This window comes from Antechinus flavipes, chromosome 3 (genome assembly GCF_016432865.1).
Source record: "Antechinus flavipes isolate AdamAnt ecotype Samford, QLD, Australia chromosome 3, AdamAnt_v2, whole genome shotgun sequence".
Classification (NCBI taxonomy): domain Eukaryota; kingdom Metazoa; phylum Chordata; class Mammalia; order Dasyuromorphia; family Dasyuridae; genus Antechinus; species Antechinus flavipes.
Genome location: NC_067400.1, coordinates 621,893,074 through 621,920,217, shown reverse-complemented (window position 1 = coordinate 621,920,217; position 27,144 = coordinate 621,893,074). Strand labels below are relative to the sequence as shown.

At 38.2% G+C, this 27,144-nt stretch overlaps 1 protein-coding gene across 2 annotated transcripts in view; it reads right to left on the bottom strand.

Moving 5' to 3' along the window:
* Positions 1-20,057, bottom strand: part of LOC127556467 (immunoglobulin superfamily member 1-like) — a 39,454-nt gene extending 19,397 nt beyond the window's left edge. The window contains exons 1-4 of one of the 2 annotated variants that reach the window (XM_051989639.1): positions 20,012-20,057; positions 19,731-19,766; positions 9,188-9,490; positions 5,560-5,663 (exon numbers count right to left, since the gene is read on the bottom strand). In XM_051989639.1, coding sequence (XP_051845599.1) covers positions 5,560-5,663; positions 9,188-9,490; positions 19,731-19,766; positions 20,012-20,045 — 477 coding nt within the window. In that variant the 5' untranslated portion in view covers positions 20,046-20,057. Of the gene's footprint in view, positions 1-5,559; positions 5,664-9,187; positions 9,491-19,730; positions 19,767-20,011 lie in introns of those variants that run through there. The other variant, XM_051989641.1, reaches the window with a different exon arrangement.
* Positions 20,058-27,144: the final 7,087 nt, after the last annotated feature.

Below are 27,144 nucleotides of genomic sequence, written 5' to 3'. Positions count from 1 at the left end.
GGAGCATGGATTCTGTCATCTCAAAGATTCCTCCCAGCTCAGGCCCTCTGGGATTCTCTTCCTGACTTTCAGCTCTGTCTCTCCTCATTCCCATGTCTCAGGTCTGTGGTTTTCCCAGCTTTTAGCTACCTATTGTGGGCTAGGAATAGCCCCACAAGACAGGGAATAGACCATCCCTAGATCTCAGTGAGAAACTAGTAGATCTCATGTCAGATGCAAAGAAATCTGTAACTAGGGCAGGGAGATCAGGACTTGCTCCAAGGGCAGCAGAACAAGAATGGGCATGAATATCACTAGCACTTTGTCAGCCACTAGAAACAAGGCCACTTTTCCCAGTGAGCCAATAATAAAAAGAGGAAAATGGGACGCTCCTACATGGCCCATGCTTCTAACCCACATCCCTAACCCACTGTATATCAGATAAAGAAATCCTGCCTGACCTGCTGGGCTCCCTCCTGCCCGATCCCCTGGCCAGAGATGGCACCTCTCACGTAGTAGACCAGAGCGACACTTCTAATTCCCATGGGCCAGCATCTGAAGTTCACCACCTGCTTTTAAAGTTGATCTGAGGGCACAATTACTGTTCTCGGGCCTGGAGGCTTCACTGTTTTGGGGTGGCCTGGTCAAGTTTTCCCAGTAATGTCACCATCATTCTCCATGGATTCCAGGGAGAATGAGGCTCCGTTCTCTAATGGTCTCCGGCTCAGAGGGAGCTTCCAGGCCCCTGTGCTCAGCAGGTGGAAGCTCTCAAAAGAAGATAGCATCAGAAATAGAACTAAGCCATCATGGTCTTGCCTAACTTTTAGTTTGGGTGTCCTTTGAGGGAACGCTCTCAGCCCAGTTTTCAATGAGAGGCTCTCCAACCAAAAGGCTTTTTGACTGTTGGTTGTCTGTCTTATCGATCAAATGTTTGAGCTCACAGCTGAAATGCTCGCAAACTGATTTATTTGCATATAATATTCATGTGCAGCCGTACTGATCCTGTACACAGCAGAACACACTCAAAAAAGGAAACGTTGCACAAGAGATGATCAAAATAACCACTCTTTAAAAGTCAGCTTTTCTTTAATGAAATGAAAATACGTTTCCTTCCTGAATCTGGACTTCACATCTAAGGAGGTCTCCTCTAATTCATGATAATTCTTTAATTCAGAACAAGGGAACAAACTATGACAGAGAGTGGGACCTTTCCACTGATCATGGCACCTTGGAGAGCTCAAGAGGTAACAAGTTCCTGCATGCTGACCATCAGCAGGCTTCTCCTTCCTAGGACTGCTTGGCTTTTCAAGAGAGGAAGTTCATCATGTGATCCACTCTGTAGACTTCTAACACCTAAGCTCTCACTTGGCTGAGCTGGAACCCTGGACCTGATGTTTTTACTAACACATTATAGATTGAAAGGAAAGGGAAGTGAGTGCAACATTACCACAAGCTTTGTTGCTTTTTGTTCTCTGTGCTTGAAGAGGACCACAATGGCATCACTAAGTCAGCGTCAAGATACAAGGTATATGATTGTGGCTGATCGGACCGATAGGTGCCTGGAAAGCCGCACCACATGGCAGGTACACTGGGAGGGGAGATGGATCTAAGTCTGCTAATCTCATGTGAATTTTGAGCTACTTCAATTCTGCTTTATAGAACAAATGCTGTGAGGTGCCAGGGTATCCTGCTTCTCACAATTGATTTCAAAGTTCTTCACATAGACCTTGAGCGTGTGCTTGTATCCATTCTTCTGAGCAGAATGGAAGTACTTTTAGCAAATGGACTTTAAGCATCAATGTGAGCAGCCCATCAGAGGCCCTCCAGTACAGTTTGTGTGGTTGGTAATTCAGTCCCACACAGGTTCTCAAAGTCTGGCATATTTTCTCTCCAGGTAATCTTCAACATCTTCCTAAGACCTTTCACATGGAAGCTCTTAGAAACCTTACAAAGTGATAAGTCAGTTGCCTAATTTAGCATGGTACTTAGCAAATCCTCTAGCTCACTAATGTAGTTAAGTACTCATTGGAGTTCACACTTTTGGGAGATTCACAAGTCAGAAACCCATAATCCCACTCTCAGATCCCATAATTCCACTCTCTCAGAGGAGGAATCAACCTTTGGGAGATCATATATAAGAAGCTGACAGAGGCTCAGTCAGTTAGGCAGATCAGAACGTTGCCAGGAGTCAGAGAGGAGGACTCTGGGAGGAAGCCCACAAACCCACTCTCAGAGGTGGAGTCAGATTCATTCCATTTTCCACTTTTGTGCTGGCTGGAGACTCAAGGAAAAACCTTTGGATTTGGCAAGGGCTCTTGGAACCAAGCAGAGAGATAGGCCACCAAGAAAACTAACCGGGCTATTTTGGAGAAAGAAATAAAAGATCTGAACTTTTAACACCTACTGCATTTGGGTGATTATTACTTTTAAATGAAACTAAGGCTGCCTCCAGAAAACCTCCCCAAGAAACCTGCTCCCAGAGAGAATCATTATATTTTAAAGAAGAGAACACCACAGGAAGCGATTCAGTTTCCTGACTTGGTTTCACAGACATAGAACAATGAGGTCAGCACAGTAGTGCTGTAGACCTGCAATTTGGTAGTCAGCCTATTACATCTCCTCTTCCATATTTTGCTTTGAAATCTCCCAAACACTGAGCCAGCTCTGTGGCAATGTATTTGTTCACATCCTTATGTATGTTTACATTTTTGGAGTATATACTGCAAAAATAAGTGAATTTACCCACAACATTCAAATGTTTCCCTTTTGCTGTAACTGATGGCACCACATATGGATAATGTGGCACTGATTGGTGAAAAGCCTGTGCTTTCTTGGTGTTCATTTTTAGGCCAAAATTAACAAAAGCAGGAGAGATTCAATCCATAGTTTACCGCATCAAAGTCTCAGAGGTTTTATTGATTGCACAATCATCTGTAACAAAAGCTCATGTATCAACTCTTCCTTCACTTTATTCACAGTTTGTAGCCTTTACAAATTAAATAATGTACTGGCAGTATAGTCGCTGACCTTTTTGCTGTTTTGTCTTCTTTGAAGGCATCTGACAATATTGAAGAAAATATTATGTTACAAAGCATGGAAGCAAGCACACAGTCTTGCTTCCCTCCATCGATGACTGGGAAAGTGTGAGAGCATTGTCCATTATCCAAAATCCAGGCCAGCAAGCCATCATGACATGAAAGACTCTGGGCAACCCAATTTGGCATCATTTCCCATAAACCCTTAGAACTGACCAAATCAAAGACCAATGTACATAGTATATAGCTTGCTATTCAATCCTGGAGTTTCTCTGGACTCATAAAGCAACTATTCCTCAGCCCTTTCTGAAGATCCAGTGACTCTCAAGCAAATGATCATCTTCCCAGTGAAGAAGCAGTCCCTGGAAGGAAACTCTGACAAGAATTTTGAAAGCAATAAGTAAGAGAAAGACTTCACTGTTTTTGTCACAGGACAAACTATATATTTTTCCTTTCTAGAGATGGATGATGGAAGCATCCTTTTACTCAGGAGGATAACTTCCTCTTGCCATATAACCCAGGACATTTCCATCCGCATTTCTATGCACAGTGGATTCTCTGCCTTGGAAAGCTCAGCTGGACTAGAATCAGCACCAGGCACTTTGCCAAATGAGATGAGTCTGATTGTATCCAAGAGCTCTCCTTCAGCTGAAAATTTGCCTAGAGAGGGATGGACTTGAACCTGAAGCACATGGTCACTGGCACCAGCATTGATTGATGATGGTTGGTTGTGAACACTATGAAAGCATTCAGTCCATCTCTCCATGATCACACCCTTATCACTAAACAATGAGGTCCTTCAGCACTGAATATTTAAGAAGTTCTAGAGGGTTTGGGTCCATAAGTAGCCTTCAGGGCATTATAAAAGCCTATGAAATTATTACTTTTAGTGGGAAACAGAATTCAATTTGCCTTCTTCTTCAGTCTTGTTTTTGATAAAAACTAGTATCCATAGTGGGAAGCTCATTTTCCACTCTTGGTGGCCACATGACACACTCAACCTTCACCAGTGTCTCCAAGGAGCTGAAGCATGCCCAAAGGCCATATCATGTAAACCCTTTCAGTAAATGAGGGATCTCACAGCCTTAGGTGAGTTCGGAGGGCATCTACCCCACCCACAGTGAATGTGCAAATAAAAGCAATCTCTTCCAGTGGCCAGAGAGGTGGTTAGCATTTTGCACCATGAATCTTTGGAGATTGTCTTGGATCCTGCATCATTGAGAAGAGCTGAGTGTATCATGGTTGATGATTGTACAATGTTAATAGTCAGCATGTATAAAATGCATATATATCTGTCTATGTATACATAGAAATGCACAGAGATATCTTAAATAAGACTCATTTATAGGCACATGTTTATGTACATGTATATGTGCATATATTTACATCTATATCTATATGGTTTACAAAGAACTTTTAAATATAGAAATATATATTATCAGATATTCCTAATGAACAAGATGAGGTGAGATCTTTCAAGACAGTTATAAAAATCGAGTAAGGCTTCATCTACTTTAGAGTTTGAGTAGGCCTGAAGGACTTTGAGCATTGATCCAAGGGCATACCCCCCTTCCTGCTATACCCCCATGACATCATTTTCTCCCTACTTCAGTCAAATATGTCAACTATGTACTTATTGGTCAAGTTCAATTTCTTGGGTAGTTCCCGTCTTTATAATCTAAGATCCTGGGCCAATGAGGATGAGGATCAGTGGTGGGAGGGGGTATTTGCCTTAGGGATTAAAAGGGTTAACCCTGCCCCAGAAGGGCCTTCCTCCCTTCCATTGTTTGCTTGACAGGTAGGATACCCTTCTCAGGAGAATGTATAATAAACTGCTTTGCTTCTAGAGATCTCTCCAGCTTTTTTTTTTTAAGTAAATGGTGACTCCTCACCATTTCTGAACCACACACTAACATCCCCATGAAGATGATGCTGTTATTACTTACATTTTACAGATAGAGGAACTGAGGCTATGAGAAAGGGTTAAATAAATTACCCAGGATCCCACACTTAGTAAGTGTCTAAAATATGTTTTGAACTCAGGTCTTTGTGGGTCACAGAAGTCTGCTCATTAAACCACCTAGCAATGGTTTTCAAAAGTACTTTGTAACAGAGAGGGTGGATCAGAGAGGAGAATTGTTGCTACTCTTGAAGAATTTCATAACTCTCAGAAGCTTTGCTATTTGGGAAATACATTTTACCTTTTCTCTTTATTTATTAGTAGAACCTGGGGTCACCCATTTATGACATGTGCATGAAGGGAATATTAGGAGGAGAGAACATGGTGATACAGCATGAAGAAAAGCAGGGTTGGGGAGCAGGAAACAAGTGGTGCTGGGCCAATGGGAAGGGACAGAAGGTTTCTGATGGTCAGCTCTGGACATTAGCTGGGTTTGGGTCTTCTTATGTTGCCAGAGTTGACTGATATCTTTCCTTCAACACTTGCTGGTTAGTTTGAAGTTCCTATAATTCTTAGATATCAACATATGCTTTCTTTCTTTCCATCCTTATCCAGTTAGACATTTTCTGGCTCATCCTCAACTCCTCAGGCTGTTCCAGTCACAAGGAGGACCCATCCAACCAGGCTGATGCGAAAGAGATTGATTACAAAATCTGGGTAGAGTCTGATTGCAGAGGACTGGGTAGAGTCTAAGGGAGAAGAGGAAATGAAGTTAGTGCTGACATAAGCATATTTCCAGGAGTTCACCCTCCTCTTAGCAGGCTCCTTGATCCTGCCCCTGAACTGGTCCAAATCATGGGGGTTCATAAAGAGCAGGTCATCCCAGACTAAATATTTTGCATTTGTAGAAAATTAGTCAGCTCTTGCAAGTCCTCCTATTGGGGTTTATTCTCTTGACTAAGGCAGAGCTGCTCTCTGCTGAAGAAGTTCAGCTCATCAGTGCCCCCTACTGCCCTTTACTCATATCCACTAAGTTATGGAGGCTGGAAGTCTTTAGCTGACAAGGACAGGATGCTCTACTCAGAGTCCTTTCCACCCTTTACTTTGAACAGTCCAGAAAAGACAGGAAACATGTTTTAAGTCTGGCTTATTGGTTTGTTGGCTTGCCTGTACCTGGTGATAATTTAAAATTCAAGATCCCAGTTTACTTTGATTCAAGAAAAGAAAATTGATATAACTCCTGTTTAATCATTTAGGGAGAACGTGTGACCCTAATCATTCTCCAGGGGCTCTTATCTCCACCCCTCCTCCACCTTCCCAAATAATAACTGCCAGACTGGGGTCATTTAAACAATAAAGCCCAATTCATTCTCAAAACCTAGTCTGATTCGCATGCAAATGCAAGGGAGCAAAAATCAAAGGCAGATGAAGAAAGACAAGAATGTGCTCTCCTTTCAGGGGACCAGCAAAAAAGTCTGGAGGAGTAAAACTTTTTCTCACCCAAAACAAAGTGATGTAGTCCCCCAAAAAATGGATGTTTACTAACTAGATATTATTGAATTTGACCAGGAGCTGAAGTCAAGCTCCTCTTATTTGTACCTCCAATTTCCCTCTCCCTTTAAAAAATAATCTGAACATTTGACCCAATGAATCATCAGCTGCCAGTGATGTGATCTGGGATGTGCAATTGGCTGTGATTCCTTAACTTAATCAACTCTAGTGTCTTCCTTTTGCCTTTGAAAACCAAATATAGAGTCCTCTGTTAAGCTTCTAAAGCCCTTAACAACATGACCACGAGGGAATCTTTCTACCCTCCTTGGACACTGATTGTTCCACTGCCTACACTCTGAGAGCCATTCAAGCCAGTCCTCTCTCTCTAGTCCATCCAGGTGACATTCATTCTTCTACTCTGGTGCTTTTTCACTGGGTGATTCCTTTGGCAGGAATTATCTCTTCTTACATTACTCTTAGGAGGCGTGAGAATTGCTGCTCTAACCTGAAAGTTTAAAAAATAATTCTATGTCATCTGACAAAGAAGCCACTGGCTGGTGGGGCTCCCCGGAAATCCTCTGAGAAGCTGACATTATAAAGAGGTCAGAGGAAAGCTCTTGACTAGAAAGAGCTAGAAGGCTTTGGGTGAGCCCTGTGGTTGGAAGGAAAAGGAGGAGGCTAGGAGAGGAAAGGAGCCCAAAGGCCACGACTATTGTCAGAGCATTGCTGCTGCTGGGGTTGCTGGGGCTGCTGCTACTGCTAATACTATCAGTGGCAGAGCCCTGCTGCTGCTGGGATTGCTGTTGCAGCTGCCACAGATGCTTTGTGGACTCTGGCCATAGTCCATCCCTCACACTCTCCTACTCCATGACATTAGTGGTTCCCAGTTACCCAGAACTGAATCTCAAGTCCTCTGTATGACAGGGACGGCTCTCTAGAACCTTCCTCCTCCCTCTCATTCCACCCTTCTTCCCCATTCTTCATCTCAGACACAGGCAAAGGGGCATCCTCACTGGTTTGCCCATTTCTGCCCTTCCTCTGTCGGGCACAGCATCCCCATCTCTTAGAATCTTAGGTGTTTCCCAAAGCTCAGCTTAGGACCCCCTTGGATGGAAAATTTGACATTTCTTCAAAAGGCAAATTATAAATTAACTAAGCAATGGGATCAGGTTCCTCATTTCCCTTGTGTTTCCTCATTGGCAAATAGTTCCCAGGATATAGGGGGCAAGTCTGGGAGACTGTAGAGCAAACTAACTCAGCCCTTCTCTCTCATGCATTGAAAGCACATGTCTCAAGTCAGCAAAAGGACTGTCTTTGTTTAAATTTCAATCTATGTCTTGTTTCCCCATTTGATGTACTTTTCAAGCTTAGAATGTAAGGTCACATTCTCAGTCAATGGGGATGAGCCAAAGAGGGGAGGGTTAATGTAGTCTCAGAGAACCTACCTATTGCCCTTTCTGTCTGTGCTCAGGGCCCTCACTTTCACTCCTCCTTGTGGTGAGAGTGACTGCCTGATTCTCAAGAGAACCAAATCAACTTTCTCCTTGCACCTTGAGAGATCTCTGAGATTTATTGGGTGAGTTGCAAACCACACACCCTCTTACAGGGGACTTCCCTCCTTCTTCAATCTACCTTGGCTTCTTTTGTATACAATCTGTGCCCCCTGGATGTACACCTGCTCATACACAGGAAAGTTGCCTCTAGGAAGCCAAAGGTCCCTTCAGGCTTGTCTTGGTATTCCAGGAGAAATTCAGAATGACTCATAATGAATACTTCCTATGCACCTCCAGAGAAAGAGCTGATAGGCTGAGTGCAAATGTGAATCCGGTTTTCTCACTTTATTTCTCTTGTATTTTTGTGACATGGCTAATATGGAAATATGTTTTGTGTGATTTCACACGAATAAGGGATATTTCTTGCCTTTCAAGTGAGTGGGGGAGAAGCTGGAGAGGAGAGAATTTAGAACTCAAACTTTTTTAAAAGTTAAAGAATGAATAAACATTTTTGCTTTAAAAAATAAAATCACTTATCATCATGATGTTCTCAGTTCCTACAAGACTGCTTGATTTTATATTCTTAAAAGTCATTGTGCCTGTTTGCCTCCAGGAACATCTCCTGAAAGAAGACTCATCACAGGTTCTGGAGAGTTAGCTTTAAGTATCTTCATTTGGATTTTTTTTTTCATTCCCCCAACCCCCACCACTTTTTTTGGCAGAGACTACATATCTGCACTGACAGTCCTCATCCTGTCTTTGTCTATCGACTAAGTTAATCTTTAACGGGTCATAGGAAGGATTCCAGAAGAGCATGGACCTCAAAGCTGAGCTTTGGAATTTTGGGATTCTCCCCCAACTATGCAGAAGGAACTTGAGATCTGTTTTCTTGTTGGTGCTTTGTTTCAGACTTGATAATCTGAAAGAACAACCACAGTTTTGACAAAGGAATCTAGTGTCTTTGGTGGAACTTAAAAGGATGAGACTAAATTCCCCCCAAGAGCCGAGGCATTCCTGAATTGGAGATATGGACAAATATGTCAATTGTACTCCAAAGTGATTAGCTGAGGGCAGGGGGAGAAGGAGAACTGAATCACTGGAATATTTCCACTTTCCCCTTCCAACTGAGTGACCCTGTGCTGCCAGTGAAGGGACCTGAAAAACAAAGGAATCATGCTGATGTTTTTCTTCTGGCTTTTCTTCTATTTTTTTTTCATTTGTTTAAATAAAGAAATGCATTATATAAAATAAAAACAACTACAACAATAGAACCAGATCCCCATTCTCACCTTTCTCAGAAATCTCCAGGACTGTGCTGACCACCGACTCTATTTGTGAGTTCTGAGTGATAAAGTACTTGCAGCTGTAGTTCCCAAAATCCTGGCTTGTCTCAAACAGTAGGGTAAACTCAACCCAGCTTGTTTCACTAGTCTTTGCACATAAGGGCCTGGAATTCCCCTCATTGAACAGAAGATATGTCCATTTATGGTGTGGCAAATCATCATCTGACATATGGCACCTGAAGGTCACATTGCCCCTTGGGACCAGGATAACATTTTTCTGAACTGAGAGGTTAGGTTTGGGGAGACGGCCTGGAAGAGAAAAAAACACTGAAGTAGGAATTAGAGCATTTAGGTGCAGTTCTGATCATATGTATTGGGATGACTATGGACAAATTCCTGTTCTTTCATTTCCAGTTTTATCATCTATATATTGAGGGGACCTGCCATAATAATTTCTGATTCCCTTCCAGAATCCTTTTCTAATCTATGAATCTAAAAGGGAAATTTTCTCTTTTTTATTAAAGCTTTTTATTTAGAAAACATAAGCATGGATAATTTTTCAAGATTGACCCTTGCAAAACCTTATGTTCCAAATTATCCCCATTTCCCCACACCCCCTTCCTTAGATAGCAGTTAGTCTAATATATGTTGAATGTGTTACAATATATGTTAAATCCAATATCTGTATATACATATTTATACAATTATCTTGAATATGCACATGAAAAAAATGGATCAAGAAGGAGAAGAAAAATGAGAAAGAAAACAAAATATAAGCAAACAACAACAGAAGGAGTGAGAACATTGTGTTGTTGTCAACACTCAGTTCCTACAGTCCTTTCTCTGGTATATATGGCTCTCTTCATCACTGAACAATTTGAACTGGTTCGAATCTTCTCAATGCTGAAGAGAGCCATGTATGTCAGAATTGATCATCATATAGTCTTGTTACCATGTAAAATGATCTCCTGGTTCTTCTAATTTCACTCAGCATCAGTTCATGTAAATCTCTGCAGGCCTCTCTGAAATCATCCTGCTGGTCATTTCTTACAGAATATTAATATTCCATAACATTCATATACTATAACTTACTCAGCCATTCCCCAACTAATGGGCATCCATTCAGTTTCCAGTTCCTTGCCACTACACAAAGTGTTGCCACAAACATTTTTGCACATGTGGTTTCCTTTCCCTCCTTTAGGATCTCTTTGGGATATAATACCAGTAGAAACACTGCTGGGTCAAAGGATATGCAAAGTTTAATAACTTTTAGAGCACAGTTCCAAATTGCTCTCCAGAAAGGTTGGTTCCATTCACAGTTTCACCAACAATGTATCAGTGTCGCAGTTTTTTTCATATTCCTACCAACATGTGCCATTATCTTTTCCTCTCATCTTAGCTAATGTCTGTAGTATTATCTTAGAATTGTCTTAATTTGCATTTCTCTGATCAATAGTGATTGGGAGCACCTTTCCATAGGACTAGAAAAATTTCAATTTCTTCATCTGAAAATTGTCTGTTCATTTCCGTTGATCACTTATCAATTGGAGAATGGCTTGAATTCTTATAAATTTGAGTCAATTCTCTATGTATTTTAGAAGTGAGGTTTTTATCAGAACATTTGAAGGTAAAAATGATTTAAGAGAAACTTTCTCAATAAAACTCAACCCACATCTTCTTTTTCCCTAGCTTTGATGACTCAATGGGGAAAATTGTTCTAGGTCCCCCTTTACTTTTAATCCTTATCAACTACAGAAAGTATCAAGGCCTAAAACTAAGTTTTGGTTTAGAATGTAATTGAGAAGTCGTAGGTGCCAAGTTCTAGACCAAATTCTGATACTTATTTGCAGCATGATCTAAACAAAGTCTATTTCCCTCCCTGAGATTCATTTTCCCTATCTATAACAAGAAACTCTAAGATTTCAAGTCTACATGACTAGAAGGTTGGTGGTGTTCCTAATTGAAATAGAAAAGCAATGTTTTCTCTCTGAGAAAAGAAAGTTCAGGTTTAGAGCGTGTCAAATTTGAGAGGACTATAGAGGTGGTTGTCTTTATTCTCAAAAGGGAGATCACTATATGGGGTGAAGGTACAATATGGCTAATCAAACCAAGATGAGTTCTGAAAGTTCTACCACAGGTCAGGCACAAATGGTCCATATGAACATTTAGAGTGGAGATGATTCTAAATTTGCACATTTCACATTTCTAGATAACTGGAGCAAATATAGTTTAAAAGATTCAATACCAAGAAATGGTAGGGCTAGAAATAAATCTGAAATGCATCTGAGTAGAGATGATTGATGTAAGCCAAATAGATGATGAAATGACTAAGTGACCATTTCGAGAGAGATTAAGAGGACCTGGACAAGACTCATGAGGATTGTATTCCTTTGGGGTCATGATAAATATGATTATCCAAGAAAGTAGATTGAGAAGAAGCAAACAGGGAGGAGAGAGTAGTCAACAAAACCCAAGGAGGAGAGAGCAGTAAAGAGGAAGACATTCATTAGTATTAAAAACTAGAGCAAGTCCAAGAAAGTGAGGAATGAAAACAGTGATCAGATTTGTCATTTAAAGAGAGAGCAGTTTTGTAGAATGAGGTCCAAAGATAGATGAAAAGTGAGAGGTGGGAGAGGAAACTGAAGTAAGGAGTATAAACAACTTTTCACATGCATTTATTTGTGACATGGTGGAGATCAACTAAATATAAATCAGGGAAACACATTCATGTGCATATATCTGCAGATGTGAGGGTTGGTATTTTGGGATTTTAGACAGCAGGGAAGGAGTAAAATAATAGGGAGAGATCAAAGCTTGGAAGGTGAGGAGGAGGATGATCAAGAAGGTGAATTTCTAAGAGGAGATGAGATGGATTGACTGAGACAAGCAGAAATGCTTATATAGGAATGTTTCTCTTGTACTGATCAGAAATGGGCACATAAACTGGTTGGTAAAATAAAAGAAAGGAAGAGACCAAAGGAAATGGCTTCCCAGAAGCTACTATTTGGTGGAAAGCCAATAGATCTGATAGTAATGCCATCACTTCAAATTCCCAGACATCCATTTATGAGCATTGTGGCCACTTAAACCTCTGGGTCTTTATATCTACCTCTCTAAAATATACAGATGGACAAGCAGAGCCATAGAGCTTCTCTGAGCTGTAAATCTACAAAATTCCCATGCTGTTTAGCTGGGGGAATTCATGACACTCTTATTGCCCCTTGTGTGCTTGATTTCCTTGCCTGAAAAATTAGAGGACTGAACTACATCAATGTTTTGATCTATCAGAAAACATGTTTGAACACTGATTTTATATCTATATGAATACATATGTTTATTTATATACATATAAACATGTATATGTGTGTGTTTGTATAATTAATTCCATTCTAGAGGAATAGGGCTATGTGGAGAAAGGAACAATAAAAGTTTTCCTTACTTGTTGAACATAAACATATTGGAATAAAGAACTAAAGAGACCTCTTGGACCTCAGTGGGAAGAAGGAAAACAGAAAGTTCCAGAATCTGAGGCAGGTGACCTAGAGGACATAGGGATATCATCCCAGGAGGACATGACAGCAGCAGGGGCCAAGGGGGTACCATGACAGCACTGTATCCCTGGTTATTAGAGATGAAACCAACCTCCCATAGAAGTCTCTAGATCTCAGTTGTCAATATCACTTTCCTCCTGCCTGTGTCTCAGATGTTTAATGTTAGTTTCTTCCCCCCAGAACACCCAGCTTCTATGCCTTACTGACCATTCAGGGCCTTGGGAGAAACACACTGTTTCAAGTTTAAAGCACCAAGCCAATGTGAGTTTTTACTGTAACACTCTATTGGTGTTAGTTTCAGGGTTCACTGAATGATTGTTAGATAGTCCTCTGGTCAAAATAACAGTTGGAACTCTAAATTGAGAGCTCCCAAACACTTCAAAAGAAGCTCATTCAGCAGAGCCAAGATGGTGGAGAAAACCCATGCATCTTCCTTTGCTCTCCTTTACCCTCAAACTATTTTTTTATGAAACTCAGCCTCAGAATTAATGCTTGACTGTCAAAACCCATGAATATTGGGAGTACAACATATTAACACAGAAGATAATCTCAAAATTCACCAGAAAAGGCATGTTTTTGCTCAAGCATGGGGACAGAACAGGGCTATGCCAGACTCAGACTCAAGCAGGTAGGTAGTGAGAGCACAGAAAACAGCTCATGCTGAGCAGACCAGAGAGGGCTGGAGTGTGGTCTTAAGAGGCTGAAAGTTTGCAAGTGTCAGCTGCTCTTCTCTGGCAGCAAGCCAGTAGATAAGAAGAGAAGCTATAAACACAGGGAGTAAAGACTATAACCCCCAAATTCTAGAGTCTCTCTGGATCTGGCCACACCAACGGACCAACAGGAAGGACTTGGCACCATCTCAGCGTGCCACACTGATCCCACTGCAGATGCTGATCCTAGCACAGCCATTGTTGTCCCACTGCTGCTTCACTGCTCCTTCCTGTTGTCTGTTGAGGAAGCGTGGTAACCTCACATTACCTCAAAAGCAAACTGCAACTTTTTTTTGTTGTTGTTGTTCATTTTGTTTTATTAAAATGAGAAAAGGCAAACCCAGTTCTAACTGTAGGTAGCTTCTATACTGAAAGAGAATGGACTTCAAACCCTGAGCAGACTAAAAACAGATGAACCCTAAGTGGTGATATAATCTGGTCCCCATCATATAAGACTCTCATAGAAGAAATTAAAAAGGCTCATGAAAGTTAGCTAGAAGAAAAATGGGGAAAGGAAAGGGAAGCTTTGCAAGAGGGTCTAGATAAGACATGTAACTCAGTAAAAGATAGAGTTGATAAAGAAATCAACTCTCTGAAAAACAGAATTAGTGAATTAGAAAAAAGAAATAACTTCTTAAAAAATAAAATTGGGAAAATGGGAAAAAATCCATAGAACAAAACAATTCATTTAAAAACTCAATTGGACTCCCAGAAAAGTATGATGAAAAAAAGAGCCTGGACTCTATTTTCCAGGAAATTATCAAAGAGAACTACCCAGAAGTCATAGAAACAGAGGGTAAAATAGACATTGAAAGAATTCATCGATCACCTACTGAAAGGGATCCTAAAATCAAAACACCAAGAAATATAGTGGCCAAATGCCAGAACCCTCAGACGAAGGAAAAAATACTGCAAGCTGCTAGAAAAACCCAATTCAAAAATAGAGGAGCCACAATAAGGATTACCCAGGATCTAGCGGCATCCACATTGAAAGATCGAAGGGCCTGGAATATGGTATTCTGAAAGGCTAAAGAACTCGGTATGCAACCAAAAATAACTTACCCAGCGAGAATGAGCATCTTTTTCCAGGGAAGAAGATGGACATTCAACGAAGTAAGCGAATTTCATCTATTTCTGATGAAAAAGCCAGAACTTAACAAAAAGTTTGATCTACAAATATAGAACTCAAGAGAAACCTAAAAAGGTAAAAAGAAATCTTTGGAACTATATTTATGCAATAAAGATGTATAAAGAATACATGTAAACCTTGTTCTAGAAACTAGATTGGAAAGGACATTGTACCAGAAAAAGGGTAAAGTGGGGGTACTACATCTCATGAAGAGGCAAAGGAAACCTATTATATCTGAGAGAAAGAATGGAGGGGAATGAATATAGTGGGTAAAAGCCAGAATCCTACAATATGTTGTTTACAGGAAACACACCTGAAGCAAGGAGATACATGCAGAGTAAAGGTAAAAAGTTGGAGCAAAATCTACTATGCTTCAGGTGAAGTCAAAAAAGCAGGGGTAGCCATCCTGATCTCACATCAGGCAAAAGCAAGAATTGATCTAATTAAAAGAGATAAGGAAGGGCACTATATCTTGCTAAAGGGTAGCATAGATAATGAAGCAATATCAATATTAAACATATATGCACCAAGTGGTATAGCATCTAACTTCCAAAAGGAGAAGTTAAGAGAGCTGCAAGAAGAAATAGACAGCAAAACTATAATAGTGGGAGATCTCAACCTTGCACTCTCAGAATTAGATAAATCAAACCACAAAATAAATAAGAAAGAAGTCAAAGAGGTAAATAGGATACTAGAAAAGTTAGATATGATAGATCTCTGGAGAAAGTGAAATGGAAACCGAAAGGAGTACACTTTCTTTTCAGCAGTTCATGGAACCTATACACAAATTGAACATATATTAGGACATAAAAACCTCAAACTCAAATGCAGTAAGGCAGAAATAGTAAAAAAACAAAAAAAAAAAAAAAAACTCAATTGGACAATTACAAAAAAATAAATAAATAAAAAGTAAATGAAGAAAATAATTAATTAAAAACCAGAATTGAACAATGGAAATGAATGACTTGAGGAGATACCAAGAATCAGTCAACCAAAATAAAAAAAGAAAGAAAAAATAGAAAAAAGGTTAAATAACTACTTGTGAAAACAACAGACCTGGAAAATAGATGTAGGAGAGATAATCTACGGATTATTGGGCTCCCTGAAAATCATAATGAAAAAAAGAGCGTAGACACTATTTTTCAGGAACTCATCAAACAGAAGTGCCCAGATGTTAGAGAAACAGAAGGTAAAATAGACATTGAAAGAATTCATTGACCACCTACTGAAAGAAATCCCAAAATCAAAACTCCAAGAAATATTGTGGCTAAATTCCAGAACTATCAGACCAAGAAACAAATACTACAAGCAGCCAGGAAAAAAAATTCAAATAGAGAGGAGCCACAATAAGGATTACTCAGGACCTAGCAGTGTCCACCTTAAAGGATCAAAGAGCCTGGAATCTGATATTCCAAAGAGGTAAGAACTTGGTATGCAGCTAAGAATAACTTACCCAGCCAAACTGAGCATTTTTTCCAGGGAAAAAGATGGACATTCAATAAAATAGGTGAATTCCTAAGAAAAACAGAATTAACAAAAAATTTAGAGAGGATAATTAGAGAGGATAGAGAAATTAAAAGAACTGCAAGAAGAAATTGACAGCAAAACTCTAAGTGTGGGAGATCTCAACCTTGCACTCTCAAAACTAGATAAATCAAACCACAAAATAAATAAGACAGATGTTAAAGAGGTAAATAGAACACTACAAAAGTTAGGTATGACAGATCTTTGGAAAAAACTAAAAGGAGTACACTTTCTTTTTGGCAGTCCATGGAAGCTATACAAAAACTGGCCATATATTACAACATAAAGACCTCAAATTCAAACACAGAAAGGTAGAAATAGTAACTGCATCCTTTTCAGCTCACAATGCAATAAAAATTACATTCAATAAAAAGCCAGGGCAAAATAGACCAAAAAGTAATTGGAAACTAAATAATCTCATCCTAAAAAATGAATAGCTAAAACAGCAAATCATAGACACAATTAATCATTTCACCCACAATAATGACAATAATGAGAAGACATACCAAAATATGTGGAATGAAGCAAAGCAGTAATAATGGAAATTTTATATCTCTAAGGGCCTACTTGCATAAAATAGAGAAAGAGAAAATCAATGAATTAGGCTTGCAACTAAAAAAAAAAAAACTAGAAAAAGAGCAAATTAAAAGCCCCCAATCAATTACTAAACTTGAAATTCTAAAAATAAAATGAGAGATTAATAAAATTGAAAGTTAAAAAAAAAAAAACCATTGAATTAATTAAAAAAAAAAAACCTCAAGAGTTGGTGCTATAAAAAAATAGATTAACCCTTGGTAAATTTGATTAGAAAAAAGAAAGAGGAAAATCAAAATTTTAGTCTTAAAAATGAAAAAGGAGAACTTGCCACTAATGAAGAGGAATTTAGAGCAATAATTAGGAGTTACTTTGCCCAACTTTATGCCAATAAATTTGATAACTTACATGAAATGGATGAATATCGTCTAAAATATAGGTTTCCCAGATTAACAGAGGAAGAAGTTAAATTGGTTAAAAATTCCCATTTTGCAAAAAAGAAATAGTACAAGCTATTAATCAACTCCCTAAGAAAAAATCCCCAGGACCAGTTGGATTTACATGTGAATTCTACCAAATATTTAAACAAGTAACTCCACTGCTATATAAACCATTTGAAAAAATAGGGAATGAAAGAGTCCTACCAAATTCCTTTTATGAGACATGGTACTGATACCGAAACCAGGTAGGACAAAAACAGAAAAAGAAAATTATAGATCAATTTCCCTAATGAACATTAATGTAAAAATCTTAAATAAAATAGTAGCAAAAAGATTACAGTAAATCATCCCCAGGACAATACACCATGACCAAGTAGAATTTAAACCAAGAAAGCAGGGATGGTTCAATATTAGGGAAACTATTAACATAATTGACTGTATCAATAACCAAATTACACAAAACCATATGATCATCTCAATAGATGCAGAAAAAGCATTTGATAAAATCCAATTCCCATGCCTATTGAAAACAATAGAGAGTATAGGAATAAATGGACTTTTCCTTAAAATAGTCAGTAGCATCAACTTAAAACCATCAGTAAGCATTATATGTTATGGTGATAAATTGTAACCATTCCCAGCAAAATCTGGTTTGAAACAAGATTGCCCACTATCATCATTACTATTCAATATTATATTAGAAATTCTAGCTTTGTCAATAAGAGATTGAAGGAATTAGAGTAGGAAACCAAATGATCACTCTTTGCAGATGATATGATGGTATACTTAGAGAATCCCAGAGATTCTACTAAAAAGTTATTAGAAATAATCCACAACTTTAGCAAAGTTGCAAGATACAAACTAAATCTACATAAATTCTCAGCATTTTTATACATCACTAACAAAATTCAACAGCAAGAGATACAAAGAGAAATTCCACTTAAAATAACTGTTGATAGTATAAAATATTTGGGAATCTATCTGCCAAAGGAAAGTCAGGAACTGAGCAGACCAGGAGATCATTATATACTTCAGCAACAATACTCTATGAGGATCAATTCTGTTGAATGTGGCTCTCTTCAAAAATGAGATAAACCAAATCAGTTCCACTTGTTCAACAATGAAGCAGCAGTCACCAAAACCATTTGGTATTGGCTAAGAAATAAAGTAGTTGATCAGTGGAATAGTTTAGGTTTACAAACAAAATAGTCAATTTATAAGAAATCAAGCCATTCTCCAATTGATAAATGATCAAAAGATTTGAACAGATAATTCTCAGATGATGAAATTGATACTATTTCTACTCATATGAAAGGGTGTTCCAAATCACTATTGATCAGAGAAATGCAAATTGAGACAACTCTGAGATACCACTACATACCTGTTAGATTGGCTAAACTGATAGGAAAAGATAATGATGAATGTTGGAGGGATGTGGGAAAACTGGGACACTGATGCATTGTTGGTGGAGTTGTGAACGGATCTAATCATTCTGGAGAACAATTTGGAATTAGGCTCAAAAAGCTATCAAACTCTTCATACCCTTTGATCCAGCAGTGTTACTACTGGGCTTATATCCCAAAGAGATATTAAAGAAGCGAAAAGGGACCTGTATGTGCAAAAAAATGTGTGGGGCAGTCCATTTTGTAGCGGTTGTCTAGAAAGTGGAATTTGAATGGATGCCCATCAATTGGAGAATGGTTGGGTAAATTATGATATGTGAATGTTATGGAATATTATTGTTCTGTAAGAAATGACCCGCAGGATGATTTCAGAGAGGCCTGGAGAAACTTACAAGGAATGATGCTAAGAAATAAGCAGAAGGAGGAGATCATTATACACTTCCACAACAATACTATATGAGGATATATTCTGATGAAAGTGGATATCTTCAACAATGAAAAGATCTAATTCAGTTCCAATTGATCAATGATGGACAGCATCAGTTATACCCAGAGAAAGAACACTGGGAAATGAATGTGGACCACGTGCATTTTTGTTTTTCTTCCCAGGTTATTTTTACCTTCTTTCTAAATCCAATGCTTCTTGTGCAACAAGATAACTGTATGAATATGTACACATATATTATATTTAAAATATACTTTAATATGTTTATCATGTATAGGACTGCCTGCCATCTAGGGCAGGGGGTGGAGGTAAGGAGGGGGAAAATTGGAACAAAGTTTTTGCAAGGGTCAATGTTGAAAAATTACCCATGCATATGTTTTGTCAATAAAAAGCTATAATAATAACAATAAAAACACAATAAATGAATGAACAAAAAAGCAAAAGGAAAAGGAAAAGAAAAGAAACTCATTTTCCAGCCTACAAATATTTATCATGTCTAATCCCTTGTGAGATATTGAATTCCCTATTGTCAAGCCTTGGCACCAGATGGTCCCATTTGTGCCCAAGAAGGGTACTGCCCAGGAAGAGCATTTTTGGAAGAGAGCTACAGCCTGTGAACTTGGGAAGGGCTCCCTCCTCTCATTATCCTGGCTTCAGCAGCTTTTATCTCCATGTATCCCTAGGACTGCTCTCTGCCAGCTCAGTAGGATACATCTTCAATCCTCAGTTTTCTGGAGTCACAACTTCCCCAGAAGAGACTGTTTATATTAATACACGAGAAGGGGTAAGGAGTATTTGGGGGATAGGACTCACCCTCCTGTGCTCTGATCCTCTGACTCAGACACAGCCCTGTCAAAGAGACACTCCTGTGAGCCAAGTCCTACAATGGCACTCACCATACCTCTTCTTATCCCCCTCTCATTAAAAATACCTGACATGTATTTTTTCTGAATGCCAGAAATTGTTAAATTAATGACACTGAGAAGCATGAAGAACCTGCTCATTCCCCCACAATTTCCTGTGCATGTACCTTATCAGAATCCTCCCATCATCCCCCACTTCCTCCATCTCTATTCCTGATCCCTTGGACTCACCAAGATAGAGTAAAAAGGAGAGTGTGGAGGCCATGGTGCAGTCAAAGTTCTGTTCTCAGTTGAATGATCTCAGCTGTCCAAAGGAAAGGAGGAGGGACTGGGACTGAGGTTTGGGTACAGGATGTGGTGGCAGGGGCTTCTGTCTCTAACCCGTAAAACAAGCTCTAACTGTTTCCCCTCTAAAACAGGTGAAACAGAGAAGATCTCTCCCAGAAAGCTTTCTCTTTAGCCTTCCCTAATGCCCAAAGAGGCATCCACACCCATCTGTCATGAATTCTTTTCTTTATTCTTCCATGTTCCATCCCACTCCCCTCCAATCTTCGCACACTCTCTTTAGTATTGTTGGGGGGAGGGAAGGAGGGATGAAGCAAAATTAGGATTTAGAAGCAGAATGCCTGCCTTGAAATCCTAGTCCTACTCTTACTATCTGTGCTGTGTAACAACATCTTAATCCCTGTATATAATAAACTGTCATATTGACCTCAGTAAGTTGGTGCTTAGAACAACAACAACAACAAAAAAAAATTCATGCAAGTTCTTTGTAAAACTGGAGAAAGCTCATCCCTCTTTAGCATTAGCAGAAAAAGCAGGGCTAGAAGCATTGAGGAAGCTTTGGCAGTATCTCCATAAGACTCAATTGAAGGAATTCTCAGGCAGACACACTTGCATCCAAATGGACTCTAACAATCTTTCTACCCTGCTGGCATGAGTCCTAAGCTAAGCTGACACCCATCAGAATGGAAGTGAGGTGGCTGTAAAGAGAAATTTAGAACAGGATGAGATGATGTATTGCTTTCTCTAATTCAAATTCAAAAGAAAACATTTAATAAGCACATACTGTCTTCAAGGTTCCATGTTTTGTGGCATAGGGAGGGAATGAGTATTAAGCACCTATAATGTTCCAGGCAATTTATGAAGCTTTTTATATTTATTGTTTCATTTAATCCTTCCAACAACCCAGGAGGTAAGTGCTATCATTACTCTTTTTTTTTTTTATAGTTGCGGAACCCCAGATAGACAGAAAATAAGGAGCTTGTCTGAAATCAAACAGTTACTAAGTGTGAGGACACATTTGCATACAGGCCCAGGGCTCAATCCATTAGGCCACCATGTGTCTTAACACCATTTGACTCTACCAAATAATTCTCCTATGGCAGCCATAAACATGAATGGCAGAGCAGAAGGCCAGTGCTAGACTTTGGGAATTACCCAACAATGTTAATTAGGAGTGGAAGAATATTTTTGGAGTAGGTAGAAAAATAAATAATGGATAGTCTGGGGTCAATACATCTAAGTCTGTTTCTCCCCCAGTTAATGTAGGAAATCCAACAGAAAAACAATAATGCCTACCCTCAAGATGCTGAGATTTCTTTATGTTAAATATAGTAAGAGATTGTAGTTTATATAATTATTTCTAAATATATCTCTTCTCCATCCCACCCAAAGACACATTCTAGGTAACAAAAATAAGAAGAAAGAAAGAAGGAAAAAAGAAAGAAGAAAAGAAAGAAGGAAAGAAAGAAAGAAAGGAAGAAAGGAAGGAAAGGAAGGAAGGGAGGGAATGAGGAAGGGAGGGAGGAAGGGAGGGAGGGAGGGAAGGAGGAAAGAAGGAGTAAGAAGAGAGGGGAGGGAAGGAAGGAGAGGGTAGAGGGGGTAGTGAGGAAGAAGGAAGGAAGGAAGGAAGGAAGGAAGGAAAGAAGGAAAGAAGGAAGGAAGGGATACACAGAGTAAAACTAGAAGGGCACAGGGGCCCAGTAACAAATAGGGTTATTCTGATACTACTGTGTTAAATTCTATATTTCCTAAAAGAAATCCAATGTATTTTATCTTGTCCTTTGTATAATGAAATGTTTTAATTTCTTAAAGATTTTAGACAATAGATAAAAAGAATCTATATAAATGGCTCCTTATAAATATTCATGCCACATAATTTTCCTCAACCAATGAACTTCAATCATCTTTTATTCCCAGTTCTTTATTATGAAAAAAAAATTGCCTTTATCATTCATGGGCTATGGGGCTAACAGAGAGATCTCTAGATCAATGGTACAAATCCTCTAGTCTCTATTAGCAAAATTTCACATTGCTTTCCAGGATGCTTGGATGAGCGCAACTACAGGAGCAATGTGTATAGAATGTTCAGAATTCCCATCTTTTTTCATTTTCCCCAATTTCTTGGGTGTAAACTACAAACTCTGGATTGTTTTCATGTTCAATTTTCTTATTATTAGTGATTTGGAGCATTTTATATGATTGTTTAGATTTTGTAATTCTTCTTTTGAGAACTATATGTTCATATTCTCTTGGCACATGTTAATTGAATATATTTTTTGCTTTTTTATTTTTTAATTACACTTTGCTTTATTAATTATATTGGAACAGAAAAATCTGAATGAGAGGAAAAAAAACATAGTAGAGGGAAAACAAAGCAGAAAAAAGAAGTGTACATAATAGGTGTATATATATATACATTCTATTCAATCTCCATCATTCTTTTTCAGGATGCAGATGGTGTTTTCTATCCAAATATATTGGGACTGTCTTGGATCACTGAACCATTGAGAAGAATCAAGTCTTTCATAGTTGATCATAGCACATTCTTGCTGTTACCGTACACAGTGTACTACTGGTTCTGCTTGCTTTTCTCAGCATCAGTTCATGTAAATCTTTCTCGGTCTTTCTAAAATCAGCTTGTTCATCATTTTATAGAACAATAATATTCCATTATGTTCATATACCACAACTTTTTCAACTATTCCCCAACTGATGGATATCTACTCATTTTTTCAATTCTTTGCCACCACAAAAAGACCTGCTACCAAGATTTTCGCACATAAGAATCCTTTTTCCTCCTTTATGATTTCCTTGGAATACAGACTCAGTAGTAGCACTGCTGGATCAAAGGATATGCAGTTTGTAAGCTTCATTTAATATGAATGTATTTTGATCACATAGATGTATATGTTAGTTCCCCTCATATTGTGGAAATAGAGGCTTCTCAGAAATATCTTATGTGGAAATCTTTTTCCCCTTTGAAAGCCCTTCTATATATTTAAGTTAAACTGAGTTTAGTTCAAGAATTACTCTTCCTTGTCATTAAATTGATTTTTCTTTCATGATTAGATATCTTTCCCTTTTTAGTTACCGACTCTCTCCCTGAGTATAGCTATAGAAGCTACCTAATATGAATGTCTATTGTTCCCATAAATGGTGGGACCTTCAGTATTCAGACCATGTGTTTGCTTTAAGCTTCATTGGTATTTGGTATAAAATATTGATCTAAACCATTTTATTACTAAATTGCTTTCTAATATTCCCAATAGTTCTATCAACAAGTGATTCTGTCCAAAAAAGTTTGCATCTTTAGATCTATTATGACTGGCTTTTGGAGTTCTAGTGGTTTAGATTCTAACCAATTGAATTTGTTTCATTAATCTACTATTTTTCCAATTTTTAATCCATATATATATACACGTATATGTATATATACATATATATATGTATATGTATGTATGTATGTATACTGCTGAGGCAATTGGGGTTAAATACTTGCCTAGGGTCACACATAGGAAGTGTTAAGTGTCTGAGACAACATTTGAAGTCAGGTCCTCCTGATTTCAGAGCTGGAGTTCTAACTGCTGCCCCTCCCTACAATTTTTTTAAATAAATAATGATCTTTAAGATAATTTAAGATAATTATAAGATAATAATAAAAGATATCAAGATAATACCAATAGGCAACTGCCATTCTTCTTTCTTTCTTAGTATTTTAAAATTATCTTCCATAAGATTATAAGACTTTTGTATGGAAACCAAATGAATAAAACACATTTTTGTAAGATTTCATATTTATATACTTGGCATCTTAATTGATATATTAATAAATTGATAGATTGAAATTTTATGTTTCATTTCTGCCACACAATATACATTTATTATACAATATATTACTTAAATATTATGTATTCATATAAAAATCATAATTTTATAATGACACACTCCAGCCCTGATCAGTGAATAACTCTCCTGTAAGCTTTTATTTTTAAATCTTTAAAATGCTTATACATATAATTATTATATACAAAAATAACTACAATTATATGTGTATATATATATACATATATATAATATATATATATATATATTTGTTTCCTCATTTATTTCACTTTATCTTCCATCACACATAACAATGGCAAAATGCATAACAGAATAATAAAAATAAATGTTTTATTCTAAATAAATATAAAATGCCTAGATTGTCTGGGAATCAATTTATTATAGTACAGTTCAGCTCTATACAGGGCATTCCAGAGTCTTGGTTCAGTTTTAACTTTTAATAGTCACCCTTCCCAATTTCCTCCACGAACTTGGAATTGGAATCTTAATGTGTTCTAGTAACCATTTCATATCCTGTCTACCTAAAAGATTTTCTGAAGAAGAGTTTCCTTCACAGGATATATCCTCAATGTAGGTCAATAAGATCACTGCTCCATGATGTCGTGTTTCCGAAGCTATGTCTAAATAAGTTTTCACCTAGAGGGAAAATAGTTCCAAAAATACAAAAATATATACACAAAATCTTCTAACATATATATTTATATATGAACTATACACATCACAAGGTGAAGTCAGTGTGGTTCCCTCAGTTCCCACAATTCTTTCAATTTCTACACAATTCCCACAGAATATGATCTAAAGTAGGCAAAAGAAAGATGAGCCTAAGTACTCTAGGGCTAAGAGATGAAGATGACCCTAAAAGTTGAAGGCATCAAGAAGCTGCACTTACAGGAAGCTAGAGAATCTAAATAATAAAGACAAAGGTGGAATGAATTCCAGCCATCCTTCCAAGTCCCTCCACCAACCTAGCCCTGTAATCTTAATGCATTACAATGACCATTGCACATGCTCTTTGTCTAAAAGATTTTTTAAATAAGTTTTCCTTCACAGGATGACATGCTGGATTGCAGAGTGTTAAAAGATCACCACTCCATGTTGTAAACGTGATGCTATATTGCTGCATCTAGATCTAAATGAATTTTCCCAGCAGGGACAACAGTGCCAAAAATATGTGCACTTGTAGGTACAGATAAATTGAATTCTCTAGGATCTTCTGTTGGTCCATTATACTTGGTGTCTGCTTGTGGGATAGACTGGTAGTGAGACAGACGTGGAAAAATTTGGAAACTATAATGGGAAAATAGAAGAGGTGTGAAAGAGGTCTCACTCTGGGAGACACACTCACCAGTGTCTTCAAGTCAGAGTTTCTGTATAAAAAAGTACCAGTTATATTGACTATGGGATTTAAGGGGTTAGATCAAAGGATTCTAGGAAGGAAAACAGAGTCTTCTTATCCCCTTAGCAGACTCTTGATATAAGATCCATGAGGGGGGTGACAGTAGGAAGACAAACCAATTTGGATCATAGGATTTAAAGTTAGAAGGAACTTTAGATATCTTCTAATTCTAGATTATCATCTGCAGATAAGGAAACTGAAGCTATATTGCTGAGCCAATTGTTTATTTCCTCAATATTTATGGACTTTCACCTCTTCCTGTCATGAAAAAAGAAGAAATAAGGGAGGAGAAGGAATATAATACAGATTCAGCTGGGGTTAGAGAAGCCACCCCAAATGTTCATCTATTTTTATGTCTGACCCATGACAGAGCATTCTGAGCCCATATTGGTCTGAGCCATCACATTTGGACCCTAACTTAGCTCTACCAGTGATGTTATTTTGGTCTTCTTCAAAAATGAAGGACAACAATTAGCCAATGTGACAGTCAGTAGTGAAGGGTTCTGCTGTCCCTAGAGATTATATTGGAGCTTTCAGAGCTATGGGATTGAGTTTTGGGAGAGATCATAGAAGAGAGAAAACTTCCAATCAGTTTCAGTTGTCCCCATTAGGAGTTTTCTTGGCAAAAATATGAGAGTGTTTACAATTCCCTTCTCCAGCAAATTTTACAGAAGAGGTACCTGAGGCAGAGTTAAGTGACCTAACCAGGGCCACACAATTAGTAAGGATTTGGGACTGGGTTTCAGCTCACAAAAAGGAGTCCCTTGATTGCAGGCTTGGTACTTTATCTGTCATGTCAGCTAGCTGCCCACTATAAAATGAGCTTTGCCATATGTAAAATAAAAGAATTAGATCTGATCTCTAATGTTATTCTGCTTCAAATAATGCAAACTGAAAACCATCATGTAAAAGAGGCTTCTATCACCTACTTTTCTCCTAAATATGAGGAGTCAAAATAGGGTGATTATCTAAAGACCCATCTGACCTCGACTTCACCCAATATGTTGTCTGTGGGAACCAAGCAAGCCCATCACCATAATTAGCAGCATAACCTAGTATAAGGAGTATGACCTGTCTCTGTGGTTTCCTTCTCTGTGATCTGAGCAGCTGTTGTCTGGGGCTGCTTTTTCTCATTTCCGAGGAATTCAATTCCAAAGTTGTACAGATGGGTAAGTAGAAGGATGGTGGTGCCTTGAAGTGAAAGAGGGAAATAAGGAAGAGGATTGGGTCGGGGGAAGATAATGATTTCTCTTTTGACTATATTGCATTTGATATCTCTGGGACAGTCAGCTCCAATGGCCAAGAGTCAAATGGTAATAAAAGATGGAAGCTCAAAAGAGCTACTGGGCTGAATATGCTGATCTGAACCTGGATTAAGATGCTAACTGCAACCTTGGATATTAATGGGATTGTCAAGATAGAAAGTGTAAGAGAGTACCCAGGAGGAGAAGAATCAAGAAAATATTGCCTCAGAAACCTAGAGAAGAGAGCATGTCTCAGGGGCTACAGTGCAAACAATCTCAAATGCTGTAGAGAGATCAAAACCAATGAGAGCAAAGGGAGGAAAAGAGTCATTTGAATTGACAATTATAGATCATTGGTAAATTTAGAAATGGTGGTTTCAACTGAGATAGGGGCAAAAAGCCAAGTCACATCGGCTTCCAAAGTGCGTGAGAGGGGAGGAAGTGCAGGCAATGAACATAGATTGTTTTTAATAGGTATACATCTGTGAGAGGAAGGAGACATTTCAGAGTACTGTTTGACAAGAGAGTGCAAGTGAAGATTTTTTAAAACATGGAAGACAATTGGACATGACCAAAAAAAAACAGAGGCGAAGTAT